The 26,750-nt window shown below is 37.0% G+C and overlaps 3 protein-coding genes across 10 annotated transcripts in view; 2 read left to right on the plus strand and 1 right to left on the minus strand.

The window, feature by feature from the left end:
• The window catches only part of LOC149741563 (choline dehydrogenase, mitochondrial-like), a 35,799-nt gene extending 34,360 nt beyond the window's left edge, over positions 1-1,439 (plus strand). For 2 of the 5 annotated variants that reach the window (XM_089893384.1, XM_089893386.1), the window contains 5 exons: positions 33-132; positions 190-376; positions 446-542; positions 607-723; positions 1,143-1,439. In XM_089893384.1, the coding sequence (XP_089749510.1) occupies positions 33-132; positions 190-376; positions 446-542; positions 607-723; positions 1,143-1,278 (637 nt within the window). In that variant the 3' untranslated portion in view covers positions 1,279-1,439. Of the gene's footprint in view, positions 1-32; positions 133-189; positions 377-445; positions 543-606; positions 724-1,142 lie in introns of those variants that run through there. The other 3 variants (XM_089893388.1, XM_089893385.1, XM_089893391.1) reach the window with 2 other exon arrangements.
• On the minus strand, positions 1,274-17,519 carry LOC149741566 (very long chain fatty acid elongase 4-like). Of its 3 annotated transcripts, XM_089893510.1 has the most exons (8): positions 17,401-17,514; positions 7,011-7,109; positions 5,901-5,997; positions 5,647-5,834; positions 5,130-5,210; positions 4,311-4,482; positions 2,210-2,337; positions 1,274-1,675 (listed from the first exon to the last, which is right to left on the minus strand). In XM_089893510.1, the coding sequence occupies exons 3-8, from the start codon at positions 5,953-5,955 to the stop codon at positions 1,481-1,483; spliced, it is 819 nt and encodes a 272-aa protein (XP_089749636.1). In that variant the 5' UTR covers positions 5,956-5,997; positions 7,011-7,109; positions 17,401-17,514; the 3' UTR covers positions 1,274-1,480. The 3 variants fall into 3 exon arrangements, with proteins under 3 accessions (XP_089749636.1, XP_089749647.1, XP_089749629.1); XM_089893521.1 differs by lacking the exon at positions 7,011-7,109 and having other exon boundaries at positions 17,401-17,519; XM_089893503.1 differs by lacking the exons at positions 7,011-7,109; positions 17,401-17,514 and having other exon boundaries at positions 5,901-6,094.
• Positions 8,577-25,909, plus strand: LOC149741567 (uncharacterized). Of its 2 annotated transcripts, none has more exons than XM_089893263.1 (25): positions 8,577-9,419; positions 10,170-10,343; positions 10,647-10,852; positions 11,456-11,763; positions 12,083-12,217; positions 12,998-13,189; positions 13,816-14,088; positions 15,204-15,346; positions 15,402-15,493; positions 16,013-16,767; positions 16,920-17,011; positions 17,423-17,514; positions 17,981-18,077; positions 18,291-18,479; positions 18,536-18,711; positions 18,813-18,928; positions 19,463-19,653; positions 20,227-20,336; positions 20,977-21,072; positions 21,686-21,764; positions 22,435-22,698; positions 23,169-23,366; positions 24,048-24,168; positions 24,527-24,682; positions 25,541-25,909. In XM_089893263.1, the coding sequence occupies exons 1-25, from the start codon at positions 8,686-8,688 to the stop codon at positions 25,700-25,702; spliced, it is 5,151 nt and encodes a 1,716-aa protein (XP_089749389.1). In that variant the 5' UTR covers positions 8,577-8,685; the 3' UTR covers positions 25,703-25,909. The 2 variants fall into 2 exon arrangements, with proteins under 2 accessions (XP_089749389.1, XP_089749392.1); XM_089893266.1 differs by having other exon boundaries at positions 16,061-16,767.
• The last annotated feature ends 841 nt before the right edge of the window (positions 25,910-26,750 follow it).

A 26,750-nucleotide genomic window follows, 5' to 3' on the forward strand; every position in this document is an offset into this window, starting at 1 on the left:
ACATTTAATTTCTGTTATATTATTTGCACCAGACAACCAAGAGCCGATATTGTCCAACTATTGATGTTCTCGTTTGAAACTACTGTTAACAAAGCTAATACACAGAATTTGTCTAGCAATTGTGATCCACGGGTAACTTAAGTCAGAATACGTTGTTAACCAAGAAAGTTAACATCTATATTTACTCAGTTTCGCTCAGAAGTTCTCAAAGATAAACCAGATGACCAAGTTTTGACTTCATTTGCCATAAGCCCTTGCATAATGACCCCATTCAGTAAAGGCAGAATCACATTACAGTCAACAGATCCGTTACAGCAACCTAATATTGATCCTAATTACTTATCAGACCCGAAAGATGCAAAAATGATGGTACAAGGTAAGTACTGGCTCAATTTATGAATGGCAAGAGGTTGTTTTAAAAATAATTTAATAATTTTCGATTCAGCATTTCGTACTGCAAAGAAAATTGCAAACACGACAGTTTTTCGCAAGTTCGGAGCAAAGCAGAAGTTTTTATACGACGAATGCAACAGAAAAACGGGGTAAAATCATTATTTTAGTACAGAAGCTTTTTATTGGTGCATTCTGTTATTGTTCAAATTTCAGAGATGATTTGTACGATTGTTTGGTAAGAATGGAGACTCTGACGTCATACCACCCATGTTGTACAGCTAAGATAGGAAATGAGAAAGATAACTTGGCGGTTGTTGACCCCAGATTAAGGTTTGTCATTTAAATGTTACGACTAATGATGAATACAGTAGGTTGGGGAAAGATGGGGCACCTTTTTATTATTCTATTTTCTCTTTCTTCTCATTAGGTGCCTCGTGGTTGTATTAGACAACAACCAAGTCGCATAACATTATAGGTATACTTGTATGAAATCAATGTATATAACTACTGGTTATATATACATTGATGAAATCAAAAAGAATGTATATGGGTTTAAAATAAGAAAGCCATCAACCAGAGTCCAGAATGTTTTCACAGGATGTATGACCTACATTTATATACAGTTCGTGTCCTGTTAGCATTCGGTGTTCTGCTATTAAAATGTCCAAACTGACACTTGGGCATGAGAACTGTGTCAGTAGTATACGTATAAGTTGTACGTAAAAAAGTAAAACTTTATGTTCTACCAGGGTCTACAAGGTAAAAGGCCTAAGAATTGCCGACGCTTCAGTAATGCCGGCAATAACATCAGCAAATATACAAGCGCCGTGTTACATGATTGGCGAAAAAGCTGCTCACATGCTTAAAGAAGATTGGAGACTTTGAAAACTTTTCAAACGTGTTATTTTCTAATAAACGCGGCAAAAATTACGCACAATGCGAATTAGTGAAGTAATAATATTCAAAATTATACTTGTGCACGAGTTGGTATAGTTAATAAAAATTAATTTGTCGATTTACTAAATATAATAAATACACACAAGTTGCACACGTATTATTCTAAAAATGAAGCAAAAAATCATTTTCGTCAGTGTTGTTTTTTGGTAGTACCATTTCCCAACGATTTTTTAGGCTTGTTATTATAAGCGTGTATGTAAAAGTTCCCAAACAGCATTAGAAGTGTGATAGCGTACGCGATCATCAGTTTGCATAGCCATTTCGGATAGTCACATTCCGTCACTATGCTATATATGCAGTAGACAAATAGAACAACAAATTGGCTCTGAAATTTAAGGTAAAAGTTCATTATTAGAGAAAAAATGACGGTTGAGTGCAATGTATGAATAAAGGCAACGTATTTATCCTCGCGTGGCGGGACGACTATACACTACACGACTACAGTAATTAACACGGGTCTTCTATTTCTCAAACTTCGTTTCTGCTTACCAGTTAACCGTATGTAACTTAGTGGTAGTGTTTTTTATGGGACAGTTTTTATGTATGGCTGATAATTTGAACAACCCATTAGTGACCACTAGGTTAAAGCAATGGTCGCTAAGTGTCTTTCCCAAGGACACATACGCCCAAAAGAACACATACGCCCACAAGGACACATATAGCCCACAATGGTAGCAACGATGAGCCTTGAACGCATTACCTATGGTTAAAGGCATGCGTGCTCATAACTGTGGTCCAAATTCAATTGAAACCAAACGCATTTTTAACGTTGTCGTCAGTATATAGTCTGTAGCCTATGTGTCGGTTACAAACAGTGCACATAAAATAGCTACTTTTCATTATTGAATCATGTACATACCAGTTGCAGCATAGTGAGATGTTTTTTCCACCACAAGTATTTCTGCATATGAGGACCTACAGCACTCAGCCCATAGTAGGTATACATCACAAAGTGAACGAAGGAATTAATGCCGCCGAATATGTAAGCTGAAAGATATGTTTGAGGTTACATTAGGTATATAGTAGAGGGAAGATGGGACACCTTTTACAGATAATATCCAAACATCCTGATTGTGTTTTAAACAATTAACAACGGTCTATGGGAGTCGTGAGGATACGGCTTTATAATTCCTCGAATGTTCTTGTTTCGTACCAAAAGGGAAGAGAAAATAGCATGAAAAGGTGTCCCATCTTCCCCCCCTCTACTACAACTCTTTCAAATTTAGCAGGGTAGGGTAAGATGACACATGTTTTATTTCTGTTCTTCCGTATCAATTTGTAGTAATAAAAGAACATTCAAAGAAATATATAATCGTTGCCTCACAATTCTAAAAGATCGTTGTAACTTGTTTAAAAGAAAGAAATGTTGGATAATAAGTGTTAACGATGTCCCACCTCACCCCACAGTACAATATATATAAAGTAATAACTACATCTAGTATTATGTTGCAATAAGTATATAATATGTATATAAAACCCCAATGTTAGAAATCCACAGTGTAGCCTATGTAAGTTATATATGAGACAGATACGCCAGGGTGTGTGCGTGGTGTTCGAAAAATAAACTATTAAGTTTAAAAAACGGGGTGGCAAAAACACCAACGTTTTTAAATCTCTCCAACCGTTTTTTCCGAGGCATTTTTTTTCTTAGTAGTACAATACGAGTGCGGCACCGAGTCGCAATGTCAACACTTCTACGTACTGCCTTTTGTTAAGTTAGGCGCATTCTTTTCAGCTATAACTTAATACTTGAATATAATATTAACCTTTAGGTATGACGAGAGTGGTAAAGTCGTTACACACATTCATATATGCGATATAGTTATTGCTATACAGTAGGGTCGGGAAAGATGGGACAGCTTTTTATTCCATTTCTCCCATTTGGTAGTAAACAAAAAAATCACAAGATTATAAAACCGAATTCTTATGAATCCCATTGACCGTTGGTAATTGTTTAAAACACGATCAGGATTTTTGGATATTATGTGCTAAGGGTGATCCATCTTTTCCCAACCTACTATCATACTATAGTGTTGAAATATTTGCTTAGTTTATATAGACATACTTTGTATGGGTAATATATTGTTCATTATTTAACACGGCGCAAATGTTACTTTTGGTAACCACATAAATACTAAAGAGTTAGTTGAGGACAATAACACGTTAACGTTTACAGCGGTGTATGTTTAAGTCACCTAATAAATGTTTATACTCCGGTGGCGCGCCCATTATTTTCTTTGTTATAAAAACGCGCCGCATTGTTTGTGTGACATAATAAAAGAATGGAAATGTCTGTCAGTCGTTTCTGGTGCGCTCATTCACCCACAAACAATGAATGAAAACTAATGTCATCGCGGTTCTACACTAAGTTGGTATTCGTTTCTTGGTCAGAAATTGATGCGCATATAATTTAGCGTGTCCTCTTATATACCTACCACGCACAGTGCATGTCTCAATATTTTGCCCACTGTAAAACTATCATGACTAGTTTCTCATTAACAATACATTCTGCTACGTCTAATGTATAGAAACAACAATATGTCAAATAAAATATATAATGGATTGGGGTGAGGTGGTCCACGTTTTCATTTTCTCTTATGATACTATGTGTTAGAAAACAAAGAATATTTACAGAACTATAAACCCGTATCTCCCGCAGGCCCCTAACAGCGCGTTAAAAACACAATTAAAAAATTTGATATGTTATGTACTAACGCTATACATTTTACCCCACAGTATTATAGCAGGGCGTAGGAAGATGGCACACGGTTTTATTCTATTTTTCCGTCTCATTTGGTAGTAAACAAAGAACATTCAATGGATTAAAAACCGTATCCTCACGACTCCCATAGACCGTTGGCGTTGTTAATTGTTTAAAACACAATCAGTATTTGGATATTATTTGCTAAGGTATCATATTTTACCCCACCCTACTATATATATATACGTGATATACTTACACTGCCCACCGGCCACGTATTTACAGGCCAGCCACCACACAAATATCATGCTACTGTGATGGTACACGTGCAGGTACGATATCTGATTGAATTTCTTTCGCAAGGCAAACATCCCGGTCTCGACCAGCTCAATGTACTTCGAAATATAATATATCCAACACACGCTAGCCATCTAAAACGTAAAACAATTGACATTTTATACTTGACTTATATCCGCTTCCAAGCATAGTTAATCAACTATAGCAGTTCGTAGTATATGGTATTTCTACATAAGGATTGGACACTATTACTTTAAAGAAATGTTTTAAGTGTATATATATTAGGATGTGGACAGATGAGGCACCCTTAGCAAATAATATCTAAATATCCTGATCGTGTTTTAACAACGGTGTCCCATCTGCTAATAGTGTACCATCTCCCCCCACCACACATATATATTTCAAACGTTAACCAGTTCGTTTCGGTCGTTGGCTTTTTACTTTTAAATATCAAACTGTGACAAATGGTGGGTGTACTGTGTAGTTCTATAGATAAAGAAGTGCTACGTCTCTAGTATTACCACGTGTGCACTTAAAACTTGCGCCTTTTCGTTGTTCAACGCGAAAGTACAAATAAAGCAAAGTCTACGGCCCACGCAAAGGCAGACTGGTATGTGTTGACTAAAAGGGATAGGTAGTTCTTTACCAAACGCAAACTTTTATATGGCTCTGTTACATAATCGTGATGATACAGCACTCTATAAATGAGCACTGGTATCATATTTCCAGTACACGAACACATTGTTGCGGCAGGATACTGTCTCTTACTAAGTTTACTTACTCGCATAGCGCTTGGTGCTCGGCTGTAATCCACTGGGACACATAAAACGCCGAAATTGGATTGCAAAGCAGCTCCGAAGAACTGCGAATAAAACAGTTGTCGTTACAGTATGCCCGTATTTAGATTACAGTTACAGCTTTGCTTTTTCTCGCAAAAGTTGCATTGGTAAATAATATTTACTAGGCAATGTAACTTTTGTTACTTTTGTTATAATTAAGATCCACTATAATTGTTTCTTTATAATAGTAATTATACTGAATGTGTGGCTAGCAGTTAGCGCGTAACCAATAGTGACATATGGCATTACGTCTTACTAGGAGCTGTTTTCAACCAAACTAGTAATTAAGTTGATGTTCGTTACGGTACTGCACAGTACTGTACCGCTGTACCAGCAAATGCCTATACATCAAAGCGGTATCAAAAGCAAAACAATAGCAAAATCACCGTTCATTCATTTTGGCTCGGTTAGGATACGAAGCGACTAATTAAAATGAATGATTCACATGCAGGCCCATACCTCAAAGGTCATGTAAGCGGATAACAAAACCATGAATCCATTATACGCGACGATGGTACCACGCAATTGGTAAGCTGGTAGCTGAGATGTAACTCGTTTGGCGTTCAAACACAACAGCATATAGCATGATACGACAGTAATTGGTACCCAAGGACTCTTGACTAGCAACCAATCTTCAGTACGTGTATCTACATACGAACATGTAGTAAATAAACACAGTTTAGATTTACAACATACATTGAAAACACACTTACCAGCCCTTTCGTATATTGCATAATACAGTTGATTAGATAAAGCTTGGAAAGCCATTCAATTCCAGTATGTACAGTATCCGCAGTCTAGTTTTCAGTTCTGCGTTTAATTTTCTAGTTGTAATTAATATTTCCCAATCTCGTAGCAACGCATGTCCTGTCGGTTACTGTAACTAGATTTCTCTTCTATGTGCCTGCTGTTTGAATACGAGACACATTATTGATTACCGACTCAAACAAGAGAAAAGTGCCTTTCTCTCTACTAGACTAGGCCTCGCGGGACAGCTTGGCAATCCAGTAGTCCCGCGAATTCTAGAATACATTATATCTGACTACTTTTGTTAAGAAGCCTTACTCATTTATCTCAACTATTATTTATGAAATAAAGAAAAAGATTCATGGATTTTAAAGAATCTTTCGGTCTATAACACCTTGTGTTTACATTCTACCTTGGCAAAACATATTTTACATACGAAAGCTGCCCACGCAGTAAAAACACTCGTTAAAACGTAAAACTATACGACTACACGGTTACTGTACCAATACTTCCACAACAGACACACGTAATGCCAGTACAGCTTTTTACAAATACCACGCGCACGTTTTGCTGCCGGGACTTAAACTATGTTTCGGTCCATTGAACGCCTATACAACACCACCGTTCCAGCACGAAGAGCGAGTAAGAAAAATATTTAAGCAGTGGTAATACGTCTCACTGCGGTTTCGTGATGCCGATCTGCCTACATACCAGTCCGGATCATCTAAGTTCGCGTTAACGTTCGAAACCTATATGTTGATACATGACACGTAGGTAGTAGTATAAACAAAAAACACGGCTGACTGGTGAAGCGCCATACCCGCAACAATGGTTTAAAGTAAACGGTGTTAAAAGAATTTACACAAATATTATAGCAGTTATGCGGTACTGGACAAATCTGTTACAGCAGCACATACACAATATGTAAACGTATAAAAGCAATTCCCTATTACTAAAACCCTTTGTTGGCCTTTGTAGTCCACATTTGGAACAGTACACAACCAATAGGCCATGGGGTAAGACGTTTATCCGCCCTCAAAGAAAATTTGTTTGAAGTAAAGTCGATGATATTTTACCTTAAATTCTAAAATATTTCTCCCGTCAGTTGGCGCTAAAGAGCCGGCAACTTCCGTGGAAAAAGGCCAGTTGAAATCTAACCTCGCACAGAAGTAAACCTGATTGACATGAAAATAATTTTAATATAATTCTATATCCTTCATAAGCTGTGATACGATGCAGGTGACAACAAAATGCACGAACATGCGACTATATTACAAAGTATACGACCGTATATGTATATGTATAAATCCTTCGTCGTAATGTTAAACTTTAATTTCTCATATCAAATGTACAGTTAATATGACAACAGCATTTTTCGGATTTAAATGTTAGAATGGTTTTTAAAGGATCAGCGACAAGACGAACGTTCAGATAAACACTGATATGTTGTAACTTACTCTCCCGGGATTAGAACCCAGTACCTTTAGGTTAAACCAACGTCGGGTTAAACCACTCTTTTACCAATCTATACGGTTATCACATTCATGATAATAAAAATTATAAAACCAACGATTTTTCTCTTTAAAAAAACAAAAAAAAAATTAGGATTTTTTTTCTAAAAAAAAATTACCAAGTCGCAAGACGGACTATTTAAGAATGAATGGCAACGTCAAGGTACAGGAACGCCAAACAGCGGTTACATGCCTTGTGTACTTTGTAATCCTAAAATATATTTGTCTTTCCTAGCGGTTATGAGACTGCAAGTTTGCTGGTTATTCATCGGAAAGAGTTCCCATCAATTTCTAGTTTAAATGCTTGTACGCGTGTGGTTTATGACAAGTTTAAAATTTTGGTATCTTTTTGTTTTATATGTGAGGTTCAAAAGTATCTCAAGACGTGCAAGGGTTTACCTGCATTTTAGAAGCTTGCTTTGAATATGCAGATTACGATTGAACCTACAGCGACCTAGCAATTACCTGATGGCAGATATGATATCGAAATAAACCGAACAGGATATTCCTGTTGCTGAAATCGTATGATTAAAGCTATCATTGCGCCGTGCTCTGTCAAGGTACAATGCGAAAGCCGCAAAGCTTTACAACAAATATCCTTAACCGCTACCTTTCTTTACCCGCGGTTGAAAGTCGAAAACCCGGTCTGGAATTTTAATGTCGGCCAAAGGCAGCCAGCACATCTCGTCGGCTCAGCGAAAATCGGGTTGGCGAAAACGTCACAGCGCAGGCGACAGCGGCAGATTATGTTTGTATACCAGCGGCAAAGGCTAAGTTTAAGTAGCAGTAATGCCTAAGTTTTGATGTAGCATAAAGTATCTGGTGCACACGTTCATTACGTTGTTACAACAGCAGGTGTTCAGTGCAAATCGTTTTTAATCTAGGCCTAAGATTGCCTGTAACCTTCCTGTATTATTTGTGTATATATATGAACAATTACTTAAAGCGGAAATGCATTTGGCAAACGAGAGGTAACCAGATTTAGGTTCACAACCGATTTGAAAAGGTCACTGCCCTTTTGAGGTAATTAATTAACATGTAACTTTTCTAGTTGATTAACTGCAACCGGTAAACTTCAAGGCATTTTCGGAACACTTCGTAAAAGTGCACGTGTGTATTCTTAGGCGCTGAGTGTATTTAGGTTGAGGTTTTATTGGCTTTGGGCTGTAACAGAGTATTAGCGTTTTCTGCTGCTTGAGAATGCCGTTGGTTTAACTAAGAAATAGATAGAAGTTTTACAATGAATGTCGGATTCGTTATTTTATTGCTGGCATTTTCCAATGCTGAAAGTGCGGATGCATCGGATCTCAGAAGAACGCAAGTTGTTAGTGGTTCCAGCGATAAAACAAACAATATCGCTGAAGTAGCAGAGCACACTCAACGCACGTTTACAGTGGTAGGCAGGCACGACTCACGCCGTTTTGACGCTGGGATCCCGACTACCCTTGAACAAGCACGAAACCTTAGCGCACGGGAAAGAGAGAACTCTTCAATTAATAACCCGTGGTGCGACGATGGCTGCTTCTGTTACAGCTCGCTAGAGGTACACTGCACCTTTCAGCAGATCACGACCGTGCCTTCGGTATTCCCACCCAATACAAAAAAGATAAACCTTGCCTATAACAAGATTACACGCTTGCCGGACAACAGACTTTCAGTATACGGATCCACGCTACGGTTTTTGTTTCTGCAAAGTAACAGAATACGCTCGGTGCGAGGTGGTGTATTGGCGGGTCTCGAAAACCTGAGTATTTTAAGGCTTAGCTGGAACCAACTGAGCGCCGTTCAGAAAAATTCGTTCCGGGACTTGCGTGCCTTGAAAAGACTGTACTTGGACAACAATAGACTCTATTTCATTCACCCGGAAGCTTTTTTGGGACTGACGAAACTGCGGTCGATTCAGTTAGAAGGAAACGCGTTGACACGTCTACACCCTGACACCTTTGTCACAGTCCGCTTTGGCCAATATTTCAGGTAAACACACATACCATACTAGTGTTTACATATATAGTAAGGTGGGGGAGGTGGGACACCGTATCATTCTATTTTCTTATTGCACTTAGTAGTAAATAAAGAACGTTCAAAAAATTATTAAACCGTATTCTCACGATTCTTATAGTCCGTTGTTAGTTGTTTAAAACACCCATCTCCCCCCACCCTACTTAATACGGCACCAAATGGTAAACAGGAAAACTGTACCTTTTGATGTATGCTAATAACCACAAATATCAAATAACTATTTAACAAATCAATATTGAAGAGGAAGGATTTTAGTTGTTTAAAAAAATTTGATTCCATTTAATTTGGATAAATGTTTACACCGACAGTCTGTACACAGAAACAATTGCATGTCCACGAAATTTAATTTTAGCATAACTGTGGGTCAAGATGAACATCGTTACTCGCTAGCATCTAAGTTCAATATCTTCTTATTGTGTTATTGCAATTAACAACGTTTCTTTGGAGTCGAGGGTCTACAGTTATATAAGTCTGTAAATTTTCTTTGTTTACTATACCAAATCCTTTCATTCTATTTTCCATTTGATAGAAAACAAAGAACATTCAAAGAAATATAAAACTGTGTTTTTTTCGACTGCAATAGACCGTTGTTAATTGTTTAAAACACGATCATGATATTTGGATATTATGCGCTAATTTTGTCCCATTTTATCCTTTAAAGTACTATATGTTATAGATTAATTTAAACACTCGTATTTTTTTCAGATACTCTAACGTGCAATATTTGTACTTATCTAACAACAAATTCACCGTATTTCCCCGCTCAATTTTAGCCGGAATAAACCGGTTAAAACACGTTTACCTGCACGGAAACCCGTGGGAATGCTCATGCCATTTGCTATGGCTGCATCAGTGGATCAGAGAGAGCGGAAAATATAGGTAAAAGTTTAACTAAATTAATAAAATCTTACTTATATATACCAAATAAGACGTCCTAACAAAGGCGGTCCCTGGTTTTAATTTAAATTCGGAGACAGCGTATGATTAGCGTAGCCCCAAAAGATATGCGTGTGGTCCACAAAGTCAAACGAACGATCTAATAAGCATACTTTAGATTTTACATTAAGATTTCAAACCCTAGAGATAAATCTGTACGTCAAGACCAACCGCAGTACCCGGCCCACCCAAGCGACTTGTTTGTCTTTTATAAGTAACTGTTTAATATAAGGCTTCAATCCGCAGGTGTAAACGAAGTATCTTTAGTCGCAACCAGCCGGCTATCTGCGCCACCTGTCAATCACCGGGGTGGCTACGTCAGCAAGAGATATCAAGGGTTCATTTCTCTAATATTACTTGCACGCCGCCGAGTTTGATTGACAGGCGAGGGGCAAGACACGTACGGACGACAGATTACAATGTAGACTCTAGTCTTACGGAAATCGAAAACGGTTGGTGGTACACATTTGATATTAACCACCTTTGCAAAACAATGTTTTACTTAAAGATTATACCATGCCATATAAAAACTAATAAACTTGATAAACCTTTTACACAAAACCGCAAATAAATCTTAGCCATTGTTAAAATGATGCCAAAGTAAATTAAGAATTTGAAAATTATTACAACAAATTAAATATTTTTTTCAATAGCTGCTGTTAAACATTTATTTGATTTTGTATAATTTAAAATATGACCCACTTGTAATAAGGGACATCTCACGTAGTTCAACATGAAGTTGAATTCAATGCGTGGTGTGCCAGCCTCATGGTCAATATTTGCTAAGCTGTAATTTTGTCGTAAAGTTTGGTGTCTCAAAAATTAGGCGGTGTATGCAGGTTGATAATAACTTGGTGTACATACGTGATATAAAAGCGTCCCGGTTAATGACCTAATCCTGCTGTGTACTCAAACCGCCTATACCAGACATGGGCAAATACCTAAAATAGACGATGTGCAAATGTAGCGAAATTTTCCCCTTTGTTAAAATTCGCATACCGATAAAAATTGAAAGATTTGATTTTTCACAACGGTTGATGTGTTTTGTATTACAGAAGCGCTGTTGTATAAGCACGGGACGAAAAACAAACTCCGCGGGAGTTTTCGACTCGATAACCGGGTGGGATCACTCGTTCTTATGCACTGTAACGCCACAGAGAGACCAGAGGCCTACACCACGCGCATTGGATACACAAATTTTACCTTTGTGGGCCGGCTAAGCGTGCGTATGAAGTGCTGGATTGAATACCCGGAAAGGCAGAGGAAATTAAACCGAATATTGTCTCCGTATTTAAACTCAGCTCTAAACTTAACTTCGTTTGCAAAGCGTCGGAAAAGATACAGAACTCAGTACAGACTATCGGTAAGTAATTGGCAAACTTATATAACCTGGGTTCAAGCCCGGTACGGGTAATTCAACATACAAAAACAATTAAACATTACATATAGACACATCTTGAATATTTACCAAAAGACGCATTCATTTCCAAAAGTAGCAATGCGTATAAAACATCAAAAAAGCATTTGGTAGAATTATAAAACCGTATCCTCACGACTCCCATAGACCGTTGTTAATTATTCAAAACACGAAAAGTATATTTGGATATTATATGCTAAAGGTGTCCACCTTACCCCACAGTACTATCGTTAAACTAAAAACGACTTTTTTATGGTTGCAACAGATAATTGGAGAGCCGCTGACCAAGCTTCCACCCCCCGCGTTTCGGTTAAGATCGGCTACTTTAGCAAAAGCTTCAAGAATTCTTCACCAGAATAAGACGAGAATGATTATTTTTGGCAACCGTTTTCGACCAGAGGTAAGAGCTATATCAACTTAGGAAAAACTGTGTTTTGCTTATTTTACAAGTTATATTGTATTCTTACTATAGAATATAAGAAACAACAAAACATTTTTGAAAAATCATTTTGAAAAAATCAAAACTTTTTTATGTTTTCATTTTTGTAATATTTTTTTGGAAGCCGTTACCTTTAGGTTTGAGATAATTATATTTCTTTATTTGTTTTCTTCCACGGAAGTGTATTGGCCAAGCAGTTGCCAAAGCTGACTTACATATGTATAACAGGATAAGACTACCTGCCAATAATTTTGTTTGATCTTATACTGTGCGCACGTATGAAGCCTGTCTTGGCGATAACATTTTCAGATTTATGTTCTAACATAGCTCTTATAGTTATAGTTTTCTGTGCAATTTTAAAAGGCATTAAACGTATGCGAATTGTATCTAATTGCATTGCTATTAATTCGTTTACAACGTATATACAGAAAGTTTTAGCAATAGCTTTTATCATGTAGTAGATTGAGGGAGATGGGTCACCTTTTCATTCTGTTTGCTCGTCTCATTTGGTAGTACACAAGGAACATTTATTGAATTATAAAACTGTATCCTCAAGACTCCCATAGACTGTTGTTGATTTTTTAAAACATGATCAGGATATTTGGATATTAAGTGCCAAAATTGTCCCCCATCTTTCCGCTCCAATTACATATAAAACATTTTACAATTAATACCTTTACAAAAATTGCAATTCTAATACGCTATATAGGAAAACGTTGTTAATTCTAATACAATATATAGGATGGCACTCTGGAAATGCTGCTTCAAACCAGAGTTGAGTTTCGACCTAGCGCCGTGAACGCTGCCGACCAGGCTTGGACCATGGTGATCGACCCTCGGCCTGACTACATTGCAACACTACTTTTTAAGCCTGGCAAGATGGCCGTTATCAAATGCACTGCAATGGGATACCCGAAGCCGACAATCTCTTGGGTATAACCGTGTATTTCGCTTGCGTTTAAGATTATACGAAAATCGACGAATATCACAAATGAATGAATGTAACTTACTTTATCCCCGCGTGGCTGGAAAACGAAAGTCGTTAAACACAGTTTTGTTTCATACACCTCGTGCCAGCTTACAAGTTACCCTGTATGTTACTTTGTAGGTGAATATTTTTTGAATATTTTTTTATGTATGGCTGATAATTTGGACAACCCATTAGTGACCACTGGAGTTGAAGAAATTGCCGATAATTGTCTTGCCCATGGAATACAGCGATTTAGGGAAACTTGTACAACAAATTGGCAATAGGCCATTAATTGCTATTTCCGATATACGGTCACAAGAGTTCGGTTTGAAATCAAAGTAATGACCGCAATCCAGTGCAATTAGGACCACAGCATCTGTGTGTATAAATTCAAGTTTTAAATTTACCCCTGATGTACCCGTGCGTGCTGGCATTACTTCCTATATGACGTATTAAGTATTTACTAAAACTGTGTACATAATGTTTGCAAGTAATATACAGTTGGATCTTACACAAAAATTAAAAAAATAAATTTATTTAAAAAAATATTAAAAAATGAAAACTGCGTACAAAATATTTATTTTTTTAGATTTTACCCAATAAGCGCTTAGTCGGCGCGGGAAAACGTTTTCGGCGATTTATCGTCACGATGAAAGGCAAGTTATTTATTCGTGGCGTGCGAGTATCGGATTCGGGGATTTACCGCTGTCTAGCTACGTCAAGCAAACGGATTGGGACAAGCGGTTCGTCAGATATTGGGGCAAAGCGGGTACAAGTGGTGCCAGATGTATATGAAGAAATCGACACACCAAGTGTTCACTTAACGAAAGGAAAAGACGAAATATTGAATTGTGAAACACTGGTAGGTAATGTGAATTATGGTTCTTTACCGTTCTCAAAAATTCTACACTAAACATGAACTCATTAATAAAGCTTACGTTGGTATTAAAATCGGCACTCATAATTTATTGTGTTTTAAAAGAAAGACTGACAAAATTTAACCGTTTTTTCACAAGGCAGTTATTTCATACACAAAACTGCAACTGCTGCTAAATTAGGTCTTTGTTCGCGGTCAAATTTAATCTACTAATAAATCTACCGTTTAAATTAAACCTAAACATAATTTGTCACAATTTCAAACACGATCACGACATTGTACCAGAATCAAAGCTTAGTGATGTCATAGGCGCCTAGGAAAATTAAACCGCATTGAAGTTCAGCCAACTATTTAAGAGAATGGTGGAGCTGCCAATACGGGCCTGTGCTATATATCTTCGAAACTTAAGAAATGCATTTTTACCAGCGAGGACTAAAACAACAACAACAAAAAAGCACACACACATACACAAAACAACATCACAATATGATTATTATTTCGTGACATTCTTTAAAAAAACTGTTTGTTTTATGTTTTTAATTTCGAGCATTCTTTTAAAAATATTGGACTTACAGTCCATGTTTTAGTTCTCTCTTTTTATTCCATATGAAAGTAAACCATGAGTATTTACAGAAATATATACTTTAACCTTACTTACGACTTTAACCGAGCGTTGCTGTTTCTTGGAAACAATATTAAGATATGTAGGATATTATGTACTAACGGTATATCTATCTTACCCCGCAATATATTCAATTTACCTTAAAAGAAAAACAAAAAAACAACAACAAAATTACGTACCGTATGAACCTTGACATTTGCGGTAAGAAATAATGAACAAATTGTTGACAGCAGACAAAATTGCTTTCGAAAAAAACAAGAAAATTGACCAAAATTTGTGGTTTCGCTGACTAACACAGAGCGGTTAATAAGCAAGCAATTTCGGCTCTATTATGGGAACCGGCGGAACCCCTTGTTTTAATTATCGTAAACCGTTAAAAGCAAAGCCCATTTCAAAAACCCAACTCCCAGAGCCCATTTCCCATGCTGACAGTTTAAATAGCAGAAATTTCTGAACTATAGTTCCGATTTTACGACAGGCGTCCCCTGGAGCTGTATATGCATGGACACTCCCATCTAATACCATATTAACCGGCGAAAGACAAGACGATCGTTTCCAAAGCTTCAAAAACGGCACTCTGGTAATTCGACATACTTCGTACAACGATTCAGGACTCTACAGGTTCGGCTTTAATATTCGATCCATCAATCGTTGTGAATTTAACATGTTTCCACAGCTGTATTGCTGCTAATAGAGCGGGATATATGACAGCAAATTACAAAGTACAAATCCAGAACATGACGGAAATTATGACAACCGAAGCTCCTGGTTTGAAAACTTACCATTTTTTTTCTAAATTAAGCATAATTTTTAAATTATAAGTGAAATTTAACCTGTAAAGGTGGCTGTACACAGTATTCGGCATGCGAATTCGCTTGCGAAGTTGTATGCAAACCCATTACCGAGTTCCGCATGCGGCAGCGAAATTCGAACAAAACAGACAAAACGAACGAATTCCGGATACTGTGTACAGTCACCTTAAGTCATGTGTATTACAATAATGCCTTTGTATGTTTACTATACTCATGTTCTTCATATAGTAGGGTGAGGAAAGACAGGAAATCTTTAGCACATAAAATCCAAATACTCTGATTGTGTTTTAAATAAAAAACAACGTTCTGTAGGAAACGTGAGAATACGATTTTATAATTCTCTGAATGTTTTTTTTTTGTTTACTACAAAATGGCACGAAACATAAAATGAAAAGGTTCCCCATCTTTCCCCACCCTACCATAAAGACAATTTTTCTCTATTGATCTCACTTAAAATACGACAATATTTTTGCAGGTGTTTCAACCGATTCCATATTTACCACAGGGCCACTTCTTTCTACAGAAACTCCAAGATCAAGTAACGTAACTATCGCTCATGACGTAAACATGGCGTCACACGGTGTCACCACAGGTGGCCTGGAGGAAACAACAGCAGCAAAAACGAATATTTCAAGTTTAACTACCAAAACTAATGTTGCTGCAAGCGATAGTGGGAACGACAGAGAGACAAATGTGACGTCAACTATTTCGTCATCTGCATCAATGACGTCATTACCAACGTCAACAATCGCTTCAGAGACCACGACGTCACTATCTTTCCTCTCAACAATTCCTCTTACGTCTTCAACTACGTCACCGCTGATGTCATCCACGACACCACCAAAGACGTCATCAAATACGTCATCACTGACGTCAACAATTACGTCAACATTGGCGCCATCAATAAATCCAACGACTACACCAACAACAGTGTTATCAACTACATCATCAGCTACGGTATCAAATACGTCATTAGCTACGTCATCAAATACGTCAACAGCTGTACCACCATCTACCTCCGAAATTTTCAAAACGAATTCGACACATGTGGAAAATATTCAAATAGTCAATAACACTCAAACTAAACCGCTTAACACCCAAGACACTACACATGATACGATAAACGGTCACCACAGTTTGAAACATGAAATGAACACAAGCGAGGCGGGCGAATATTTCAACAGAATTATTATTCTAAGACAAAATCGGGAACACGGTGAATTTCCGCAGGTAATAAACGGTTTTATCAGTTTTATCTTAATTATATTCTTACAATATAAAATAGTAACAGGATGAAACCAACATGTTTGACAACAGCAATGTTCGTGTGTTAGACAAATTTTAATATATATACATGTATATATATCATTTCTTTTATTTAGAGCGATTTGTTGCCTCAAGAGCGAGACGGCTTACAATTTGAGTATGGCAGTCGGCGCACTGTGATTTATAACTCGGATACACACAAGACGAGGTAATAGGCCTAATTTTAAAATATTTCGAACGATTACAAAACGCGATATTGGTTATTATCCAACAAAGAACTTGTTACATCAATTACAATAGCCATATGCCATGGGATGTGAACATATTTATACAAAATAAAACGTAGAGACGCATGCACTATATTTCAGCTCTACAGTGGAAATATACTTTGTGTATAATTGTCCTGTATTAAGACGACACACAAGTAAAATACATTGTGTCGATGCATGTGCCTCGTGTGTAATAACACATGTACGATGAGCTGTACATATACAATCTACCAGTTTTGTTTAGTGTATGAACTGTCACGAAATAACAGATCAGAGGACACTATACAATGAGTGTAATACACACAAGCTAAAGCAAAACATTACTAACTTGTTTAATGTTTTCTTCACAGAGCGTTCGGTTCTCTTTCTCTGCCAGCCATTACAGAAGTTCTTAATAAGTACACAGGCACAAACCTAACGCGACTAAACGAGAAAAGCCAAGGTTGGTATATTAACACCTTTTTAATAGAGCCATATACACGTTTATAGCTACTAAAACAAGGTATTTTTCTAAGAACACTTAAAACTCAAACTAAATGCAAAAAATGTCAATCGACAATTTGTAAAGTACATTATCATACGGTACTAGTCATTGACAGCCATGTAAGTTACAAGCATAGTGCAAAGCAAGTGTACTGGCTTGCAAAAAGTGCCGGTTTAGACCACACGCTTTCAGCACTTCGGCGGAATACACGTACGCCTTTAGCACTGATAAGTCTGCAAGCGTACAGTTGCCAGCAATGCCTTTAAAAGAGACCCTTTTCAAACACCATTCGATTAAAATTGAAGTTTGCTTTACAATTAAAACTAACTTATGTTATACAATTTATTTTTTGTAGGAATACCAATTAAATAATATTCAAATGACCGAAAAATATGTCCTAAAATAAAAATGTCACATTTTACAGATCGTGCTCAAAAGTCAGGTCACTGGGGTGATCAAAAAGTAGATAAATACTTGAAGCCTAAATCGTATGCACCAATGGGGAACGTCGCAAATAACAGGTAATTTGGATACGCCGATCTAGTGACCTTTAAAATGGTGGCTGTTCAGATAGAAACAGATGTGTCTTCTGTTGCTTTCGTTGGGTGTTTGAATAATTTATCGCTTCTATCGGCAAGGTCTTGCTAAAATGTCTGCATGTGACCCCCAATAACATTGCAGCCAGACGAATTCAATTAAGGAATAAAACAGCAGTTTTAATAATATATATCAAGGCTGACAGATAACCGCACCCGTATTGATGCCTTTCTTGTGAACTATGGTGATGCTTTCAATCTAACTTGTCCGAAAAAGTCTCCAATCGTTGTGTGGGAGTTTTTACCGAATGAAAGAAATCAAGATGGCGTCGAAGGCCAAGCAATTCCCAACTCAATCATCCGTAACGGTGACGTAATCATCCCAAGGTAAAGGGTTGCCTATTACGTCACAAAGGCAGATATAACAAGGTATTTGCACTCAGCGTCGGAAATGAACACGATGGCATCTATTCATGTGGTTTTTCCGGCACTGACAGATCGAAAACGTACAAAGCACGCGTCAATGTAATGTATTCAACCCCTGCCTTCGTTGGTGATCAGACAAACAACATTACCATTGAATACGGCTTATCTAAGAGCATTCCATGCCGCGCTACCGGTTCGTATCTAAATCCCATCTCGCTTTAAAACGTGCACACTTTCAAGCATACGTACTAAGTACATAAAAAGTCAATTTGTATAACTGTCTTATATAAACAGGCATTCCAACGCCTAATGTTATTTGGGAATGGCCAGCTACATTAGGAAACACGAGTCTTGCTTCTCAGACGTCCAGAGTCCTTATAACCCCGGATAACGACTTGTACATACACAGGGTAATAATACGACATAGATTGATTATTATTATTACTGTACAGCTATATTATAAACTTAAAATGCCAGTACCAAAATAGCTGGTAATTTTTCAGCAGGTTTTCCGACGTACAGGATAAAGCTGTTTGTTTTTACATATTACCAAGCCTTAAAATATGACAGCAGAAAATTTTACGGCCATATTAAAGTATAAAAAAGCTTTGCATTAAGTTTAAGTCTTCTGTACATAATATATTAGTTCTGTTTTATATTTACAAATGTAATGCCAGTAAATGTACTTGCCAAGACCCGTGAAGCCAGAAAAACTTTAATCTGTCAGCCCTTTGCATTATTTATGTGTGTGGTAGGGTTTCGGTGGTTTTCGAACCCAGTAGACAGTCTGGTCTTGTTTGCTAATGTATATGTTACCACGTCTGAGAATTCGCAACCTGGCAAATACGATTTCACGCATTGTCTGTATTATTTCTACCGGTTTCTGCGTGGACCTAGATTCCTTACATATTACGGTGTACCACAAGCTGTATTACAATTTCCAGGCGATCCCAGAATTTCAGGCTGAATTTTCGTGTAAAGCGAAAAACGCGATTGGAAAAATTGAGCGCTCGGTGCGTGTGAATATACTGTCTTTACCGCCGCAAGTGATAAAAGATTTGCCGGTTGTTATTCGTGGTAAGGAAGGAAAATCGACACGGTTGGATTGCAAAGCACAAGCTATACCTTTACCGAGGTATAACCCATAACACTATTGTGTATTTTTATAACTCCTACGCAAATATCAATAGTAAATTTAACCTGGGTAACATTTTAACTGTATGTTTTTGGATTAAACTCTGGTAACAGAACATGATGGTAGAATTAGGTATGTGATTCGAGCACAACTATAGTTATTGTTTTACAATTAATTTATTGCGCATTTGGCTAATATACATAAATATGAGATTAAATGTACCTATATATACAAAACTTTTGTCTTCATGTTAAAAAGTATAATTCGTTTTAACACGTTTCAAAAAAATGTACACTATATAGTAGGATAGGGGAAGAGGGGGACCTTTAACACATGATATACAAATATTCTGATCGTGTTTTAAAGAATTAACAACGGTCTTATATGAGAGTCGTAAGGATGCGGTTTTATAATTCTTTGAATGTTTTTTTTTTTGTTTTCTACCGAATAGAACGAGTAAATTGTATGAGAAGGTGTTCCATCTTTCCCCACCCTACTATATTACAATTTTGTTACTTTTTTGTAGTTGTTTAACCTTTGCAAGTAAAATACTTATTGTACGATTCCTTTTAGTTACTCATGGACGCGAAGAAACGGAGAGACCTTGAACGGAGACGATTCAAATGTGGAACAACTTTCGAACGGAAGTTTAATTATTAGAAAACTCAGCTTAGAAGACGCCGGTATGTTTTCCATGTTGTGAAAATTTGACAGCCGTTTTATAACCCGACAGCGGGCATGAGAGGTGTATAAGTTCATCATGGCGGTTTAATATTTCAATAGATACCAATTTTAAACACACTTGTTGTATATGCATTAAACCATTGTGCATATGTGAAAACACAATATCTTGTTGTCTCTCTTCCTGTTTCTCTCTATGGGGTAAGATGGATTCCGTTAGCACATAATATCACTATTTCCTAAAAAAATAACAATTACCAAAGCGCTTTCAGAGTTGGGTGGGCACGGTTGTATAATTATTTTTATTCACTGTTTACTATTAAAAGAAACGATAAAAGAAAATGAAAACATGTACCATTACAACCTACTATATAATACAACATCATGTAACTCATCACGTCATACTTTGTTACGCCTTATTAAAAAAGGCGTAATAGGCGCAGAAAGAGCATTTTGTTTCTCATTTCTCGTTAAATTTGGCAGTAAACGAAGAATATTTACAGAACTATATAACCGTTTCTATATAACCCCAAAAGTGCGTATAGATTTTTTTAAAACACTGTTCAGAAAATAAATGAGATTATATGTTAGCGGTATATCCCATCTTACCCCACAGTATGATATATATAGTTTACGTTACAGGCTGGTACATATGTATGGTGCATAACGAGATCGGCAGCGCTCAATTTCAAGTTCAATTGATTGTAAACACACCGTACACAACGACTAGAGCACCAGGTTTGTAGAATACACAATACAAGTTAAATAAAACAAAACGTATTAAACACAACGTTTTTTTAAAGAAATTACGCATTTTTATTCATTGACAGGGTTATTTGTAAAATATAACGTATTTTCAGGACAATTTTTTTTTAAAACGTAAGATGTTTTTATAAGACATTGTGTATTTATGAAACGTAACGTACCTAAAAACAAACGATTTTCCGTTTTATATTATTTAAAACAGCATTAAGAAAACTGTTTCATGTGTTCATAAACATACACTGATTATCATTTATTGCATAAACACTGTATAATCGTTTGACGTCAGTCGAATTAGTCCTGCAGAGTTTATTAATAAGCTCCAATATTTTGTGGTTCGAAGCCGATGACTTGGCAAGAGAACACACGGTTTATTTTGAGCTTAATGAATGCATAGATTCATGCTTCGAACCATATAGGCCATTAGTACAGGACTAACCTTTGCAAATGAAGCAAACCAGATTATAAACCATTTAATTATGTCAATTGTGTACAGACGCACTGGGTCACAACCTAAATTGACTTGCGTTAATTTTAAGCATGAATGGCAGCCTAAGAATTGGCTTAACGATATTCCTATTCTGTTCAGTGCAACCGACACCGCCGCCGTTTTATTTACCAACACCGTTCGTACATAAAATCGAGCTGACCGAAACCACAGACACAAAGTAAGCATATTGATCTATATACGAGTGGTCTGCTGATCAGTTTAGTCATATTTACCATCTGTTTAAGTAAGTGGACTTATGGACTGGAATCAATAGAAAAGTGATAACTGTCCAAACTGTTTACACTGCAATGACTTGTTCCGTTTATGGACACGCACACAAATGCTGTATTAAGATTTTAAAACACTTTAGAATATTTTAGTTAATTTTCGTTTAAGCTTATTATACTAATGTTTGAAAATCAAAATCAAATTGGTAGCGTTTTTTAAGAAATTTAAATCTCTGTTCTTGTAATCGAGAACCTTATCTTCCCAACTAAACAGTGTTATATGACGTAGGGCGGGAGAAGACGGGACACCTTTTAGCACATAATATCTAAATATCCTGGTCGGAGTGGTGAGAATACGATTCTATAATTTTTTTAATGTTCTTTGTTTACCACCAAATATGACAGAATAATAGAATAAAAAAGGTGTCATATCTTCTCCCACCCTACTATATAATATTATTGTTAAAGTAAAAACCAAACGGGGTGGTTGGCCAAATCTGACCAAAATTCCAGGTCCTATGTCATGTTACTTTGTAAAATCTCGCCAACGTAGAATAAAGTAGTAACAACTCAAAACAATCTAACGAATTGACACTGATGTAATAATCATTATACCAACAGAGGTACAGCGCATCGTATACGAAGAATTATGCACGACGACGTGCTATACCTAAACTGCCGAGATAGAACGGCACAACGTGGTTTACATTCGCGACGGATTCCTGATATTTTATGGGTTCTACCCAACGGTGAAGAAGCGGGGTTTCCAGTACCTGTTCCCACATACAGGCATCGGGTTTTCCACAACGGGACGTTAAGAATTCGAGAGGTTCAGATCGCTGACGAAGGCGCTTATCGGTGCAAAGACAGAGACGCTACAGGAAGGTATAGAGTTTTTAAATTTGCGTTTTGGACACGTAAGTGGTTAGCTGGGTGTAGTGTGAAACGGACTCCAATTTGGTAGGTAAAAATTCGAAGAATTATAAAACCGCATCATCACGACGCCCATACACCGTTGTTAAATGTTCAAAACACGATCACCCTGATTTGTGTACTATGTGATAAAGGTGTACCGTCTTCCCCACCCCGCTATGCACTGTACTGTACAGGGTGTTTAAACAAAAAAAAATTAAAACGGGAGCGTTGTACATTTAAATCAACTCAATGCACGGCCTACTAGAGATATCTCTAGTAGGCCGTGCTCAATGTAATAAAAATCACTGGATTGATTTATCCCGGCATCAGGAGCTGTTACTTATATTAAGATATATTATTCTGTAACAACACGCGACCAAAAGATTACTTCTAAACCCCGCTAATACACGTATCCTTTAACAAGTGCCCATATCCTTTAGCCACGACATTGAAAGTATATCTCTTTACGTTCTTACATCGGCACCGTCAGTCAAACAACAGTTGTTCAGCACTGTTCAAGTCAGACCCGGTTCGACAGCATTCGCTGACTGCAGCCCCGCTTCAGGAAAACCGATCGCTACCTGCTCCTGGGCGACACCGAGCGGACAGGAGTTGACGGTCGGTTCGTGGAGAGGAAAGTATGAGATTTTTGTGTTTTTTTAGAAAGAGGTTCGATAGTGGGAATACTCGTTACCAGTCAAAATACACATTTTTTTAGGTTTTTAAAAGGTAATTTATGCAAGCCCTTTTAAAGTTTTTTTAACGGTTAAATTATAGCATTTTGTTCTGCCAATATGAATGAATGAATGAATGTAACTTACTTTATCCTCGCGTGCCTGGAAAACGACAGTCGTTAATATATTTAATTATTGCCTATGACCCTTATGATATTTTAACGTTATAAATTCTCATCAAACAAACACACCAGACTATATATACTGTAATGTGTTTGTTTACCTGTAACCCAAAATCTTAAAACGCCCAATTTTATACAAAAAACGCTATATTTATAGTGTAACACCCGCCTGTATTTTTACTTTCAAAAACATATCATTGATATTTCTGTCCGCTATAAATGCATCAATCTAACTAACTTTGTCCATGCGTGGCCGAAAAACCACAGTCGTTAAACACGGGTGTTCTGTTTCATACACTTTGTGCCAGCTTACGAGTTATCCTGTGTGTTACTCTGTGGCTCTGCGGTTGATTATTTTAAAGGGATTTTTTATGTGTGGCTGCTAATTTATTACTGCAAAGTTACTGATTTTAAGTTCCACCTATCGAAAACAAACAACTATTTTTTTTTGTATATTTTACAGCGTTCGTGTTCTGGAAAGTGGGCGTTTAATTTTGAGCCGTATTAATAGGAATACCCTTGGCAAGTACGTTTGTACTTTGACCAACCTTGCTGGTGCTGTGAGTCGAGTCGTCGAGTTTAAGGTAATTTAAGGAACAAAATATAGTTCTGTGGGATATGATGGATACGGTTCGAACATAATATATAGTAAGGTGGGGTAAAAATAGGACATCCTTTTATTATATTTTCTTGACCCATTTGGTAAAAAACAAGAACATTCAAAGAATTATAAAACTGTATCCTTACGACTTCCATAGGCCGTTGTTCATTGTTTAAAACACGATCAAGATATTTAAATATTATGTGATAAAGGTGTCCCGTCTTCTAAGTGTCTTGCCCAAGGACACATACGCCCACAATGGTACAGCCTTGAACTCATTACCCCTGCGTTACAGGCAGGCGTTCTAACCACTGTTCTAACTGTCTATTATGAACTCCTAGTTTTACTCAATACCGGCTGCTATACGAGCTCGCAAGTTTCGAAGATTTTTTGTTCAAGTTGGAGGTTCTAGGGCATTCGACTGCCCAACCACTGGTTCGCCACATCCAAGGTTATATTGGAGAACACCGGAAGGTCGAAGTCTTGGAACAAACCACGTAATATACGTTTATTTGGTTTGGAAGACGTATGGTAGGATGGGAAATGATGGGACCCCTTTTTAGTCTTGTCCTATTTGGTGGTGGATAAGGAATATTCAAAGAATTATAAAACCGTATCTTTGCGACTCCCATCATAGACCGTTTGAAAGACGATCAGGATATTTGGACATTATGTGCTAAAGGTGTCGCGTCTTCCTCCACCCCAGTATATATGAAAGTAGAATATTTACCTCCGCGTAGAGGGGCAACGACAGCAGTCGTTATAACACGGGTGGTTGCTTACGAAATAGCCAACACGTATATGTAACCTCTATGACTTTTGAGATTATTATTCGTATAATATTGAGCTGACAATTTAGACAACCCATAAGAGATAAGAGATTAATGGCACATACGCTTTTTACTGTCCCAAAAGCGATCGTTTAATTCATTTAAAATACCATATAATTAATCAATGAATCAATGAATGTAACTTAGTTAATCCTCGCGTGGCCGGAAAACGACAGTCGTTATAACACGGGTGTTTATACACCTTGTGCCAGCTTACGAGTTACCATGTATGCTACTTTGTGAGTGATTATTTTAGGGAATTTTTGTTTGAATTTTTTTGTGTGTAGCTAATAATTTGGACAACCCATTAGTGACCACTGGGTTGACGCAATTGCCTTTAAGTGTCTTTCCCAAGGACACATCACGCGTCTACAGTTGTAGCAGCGGCGAGGCTTGAACCCATTACCCCTGGGTTACAGGCAAGCACAATAACCACTTATTTGCCACGGCAGCGGACTATGCCGGTTTAAGAATAATACATGTCCGTTTAAAAATTAACGTTCGAATTATTTTCTTTCTACGCAGGTGAAGCTTATTACTGCTTCCAACTCAACTGTAGCAGTGTATGACAACGGGAACATTATGATCAAAGACGCAAGGTTGGAAGACTCTGGTATCTACAGATGCTACGCTTATAATAGATTAGGTTCAGCATATATCTCTGTCGAGTTAGTTGTGTTTCGTTGATACCGGTTAAAGGATAAACATGTTTATCATTGTGGAGTTGTGGGGCTAGATAATTGATGTTGTTGTTCTTGTTGTTGTTGTTGTCGGGTTATGTCTCTCAGACTTAAACTGAAAATTATCTGTATTTTGTTGTGTAGCAAATGTGGTAAATAAACAATACGAACATTTCTTTTCTGGAAAAATAAAAAAAGTGAATTTTGTATTGTACTTGTTTTTACGCTGTAAACTTAAAATTTGTTTATAACTTGTGACTTATATACAGCAGGGTGGGGTAAGACGGGACTCCATTTTAGTACATTTTCTCGTCACATTTGGTAGCAAACAAAGAACATTCAAAGAATTATAAAACCGTGTGCTCATGACTTCCATAAACCGTTAAAAATTGTTTAAAACACGATCAGGATATTTAGGCAAAGTGTGCTAAAGGTATCCCATCTTACCCCACAGGACTGTATAACATATTGTTTATTAACGCATGCCATAAATGTTTCCATAATGGGGATTATACAACAGTGACATACTATTAAGGTATATCTTCGCCTGAAACTCCTTGATTTTATTTAAATAAAAGACTTGACGATGCCCTTAAGGTAAAATAGGTATCTCTTATATTTTACAATTTTCTGGACTTGATTTTTGTCTGTTACGTATTTCTTGGCACCGAAAACCATTTTATTTAACTGTTTTGGTTGTTGCAACAAAACACATTATCAAAAATCTAAACATAAGTTTGGCTGTATTAGGTCTCGTAGGTGTTGCCAAAAATCTACCGAGTCATTCTATTATACAAGCAAGGTTTGCCCGCCCCTGCTGTATATAGACTTAAACCATTCAAGGTTTTAATCCAAATTAATCTGGAATTTATAAGCATGGTCATTCAAACGCAAACATACTTTAATTTTTATGTTTGCTTACGGATCAAGCTGTTTTTAGTTTAAATGAATTTGTTTGCTACTGGTAGCGCACAGGTGCGTTCAGCGCACTAGTTTTGACAGAACCGCTGAAAGACAAGTTTTACGACTTCAGCAGTCACCCTAGAAAAATGTTT

Source organism: Ciona robusta, chromosome 1, assembly GCF_009617815.1.
Source record: "Ciona robusta chromosome 1, ASM961781v2".
Taxonomy (NCBI): Eukaryota; Metazoa; Chordata; class Ascidiacea; order Phlebobranchia; family Cionidae; genus Ciona; species Ciona robusta.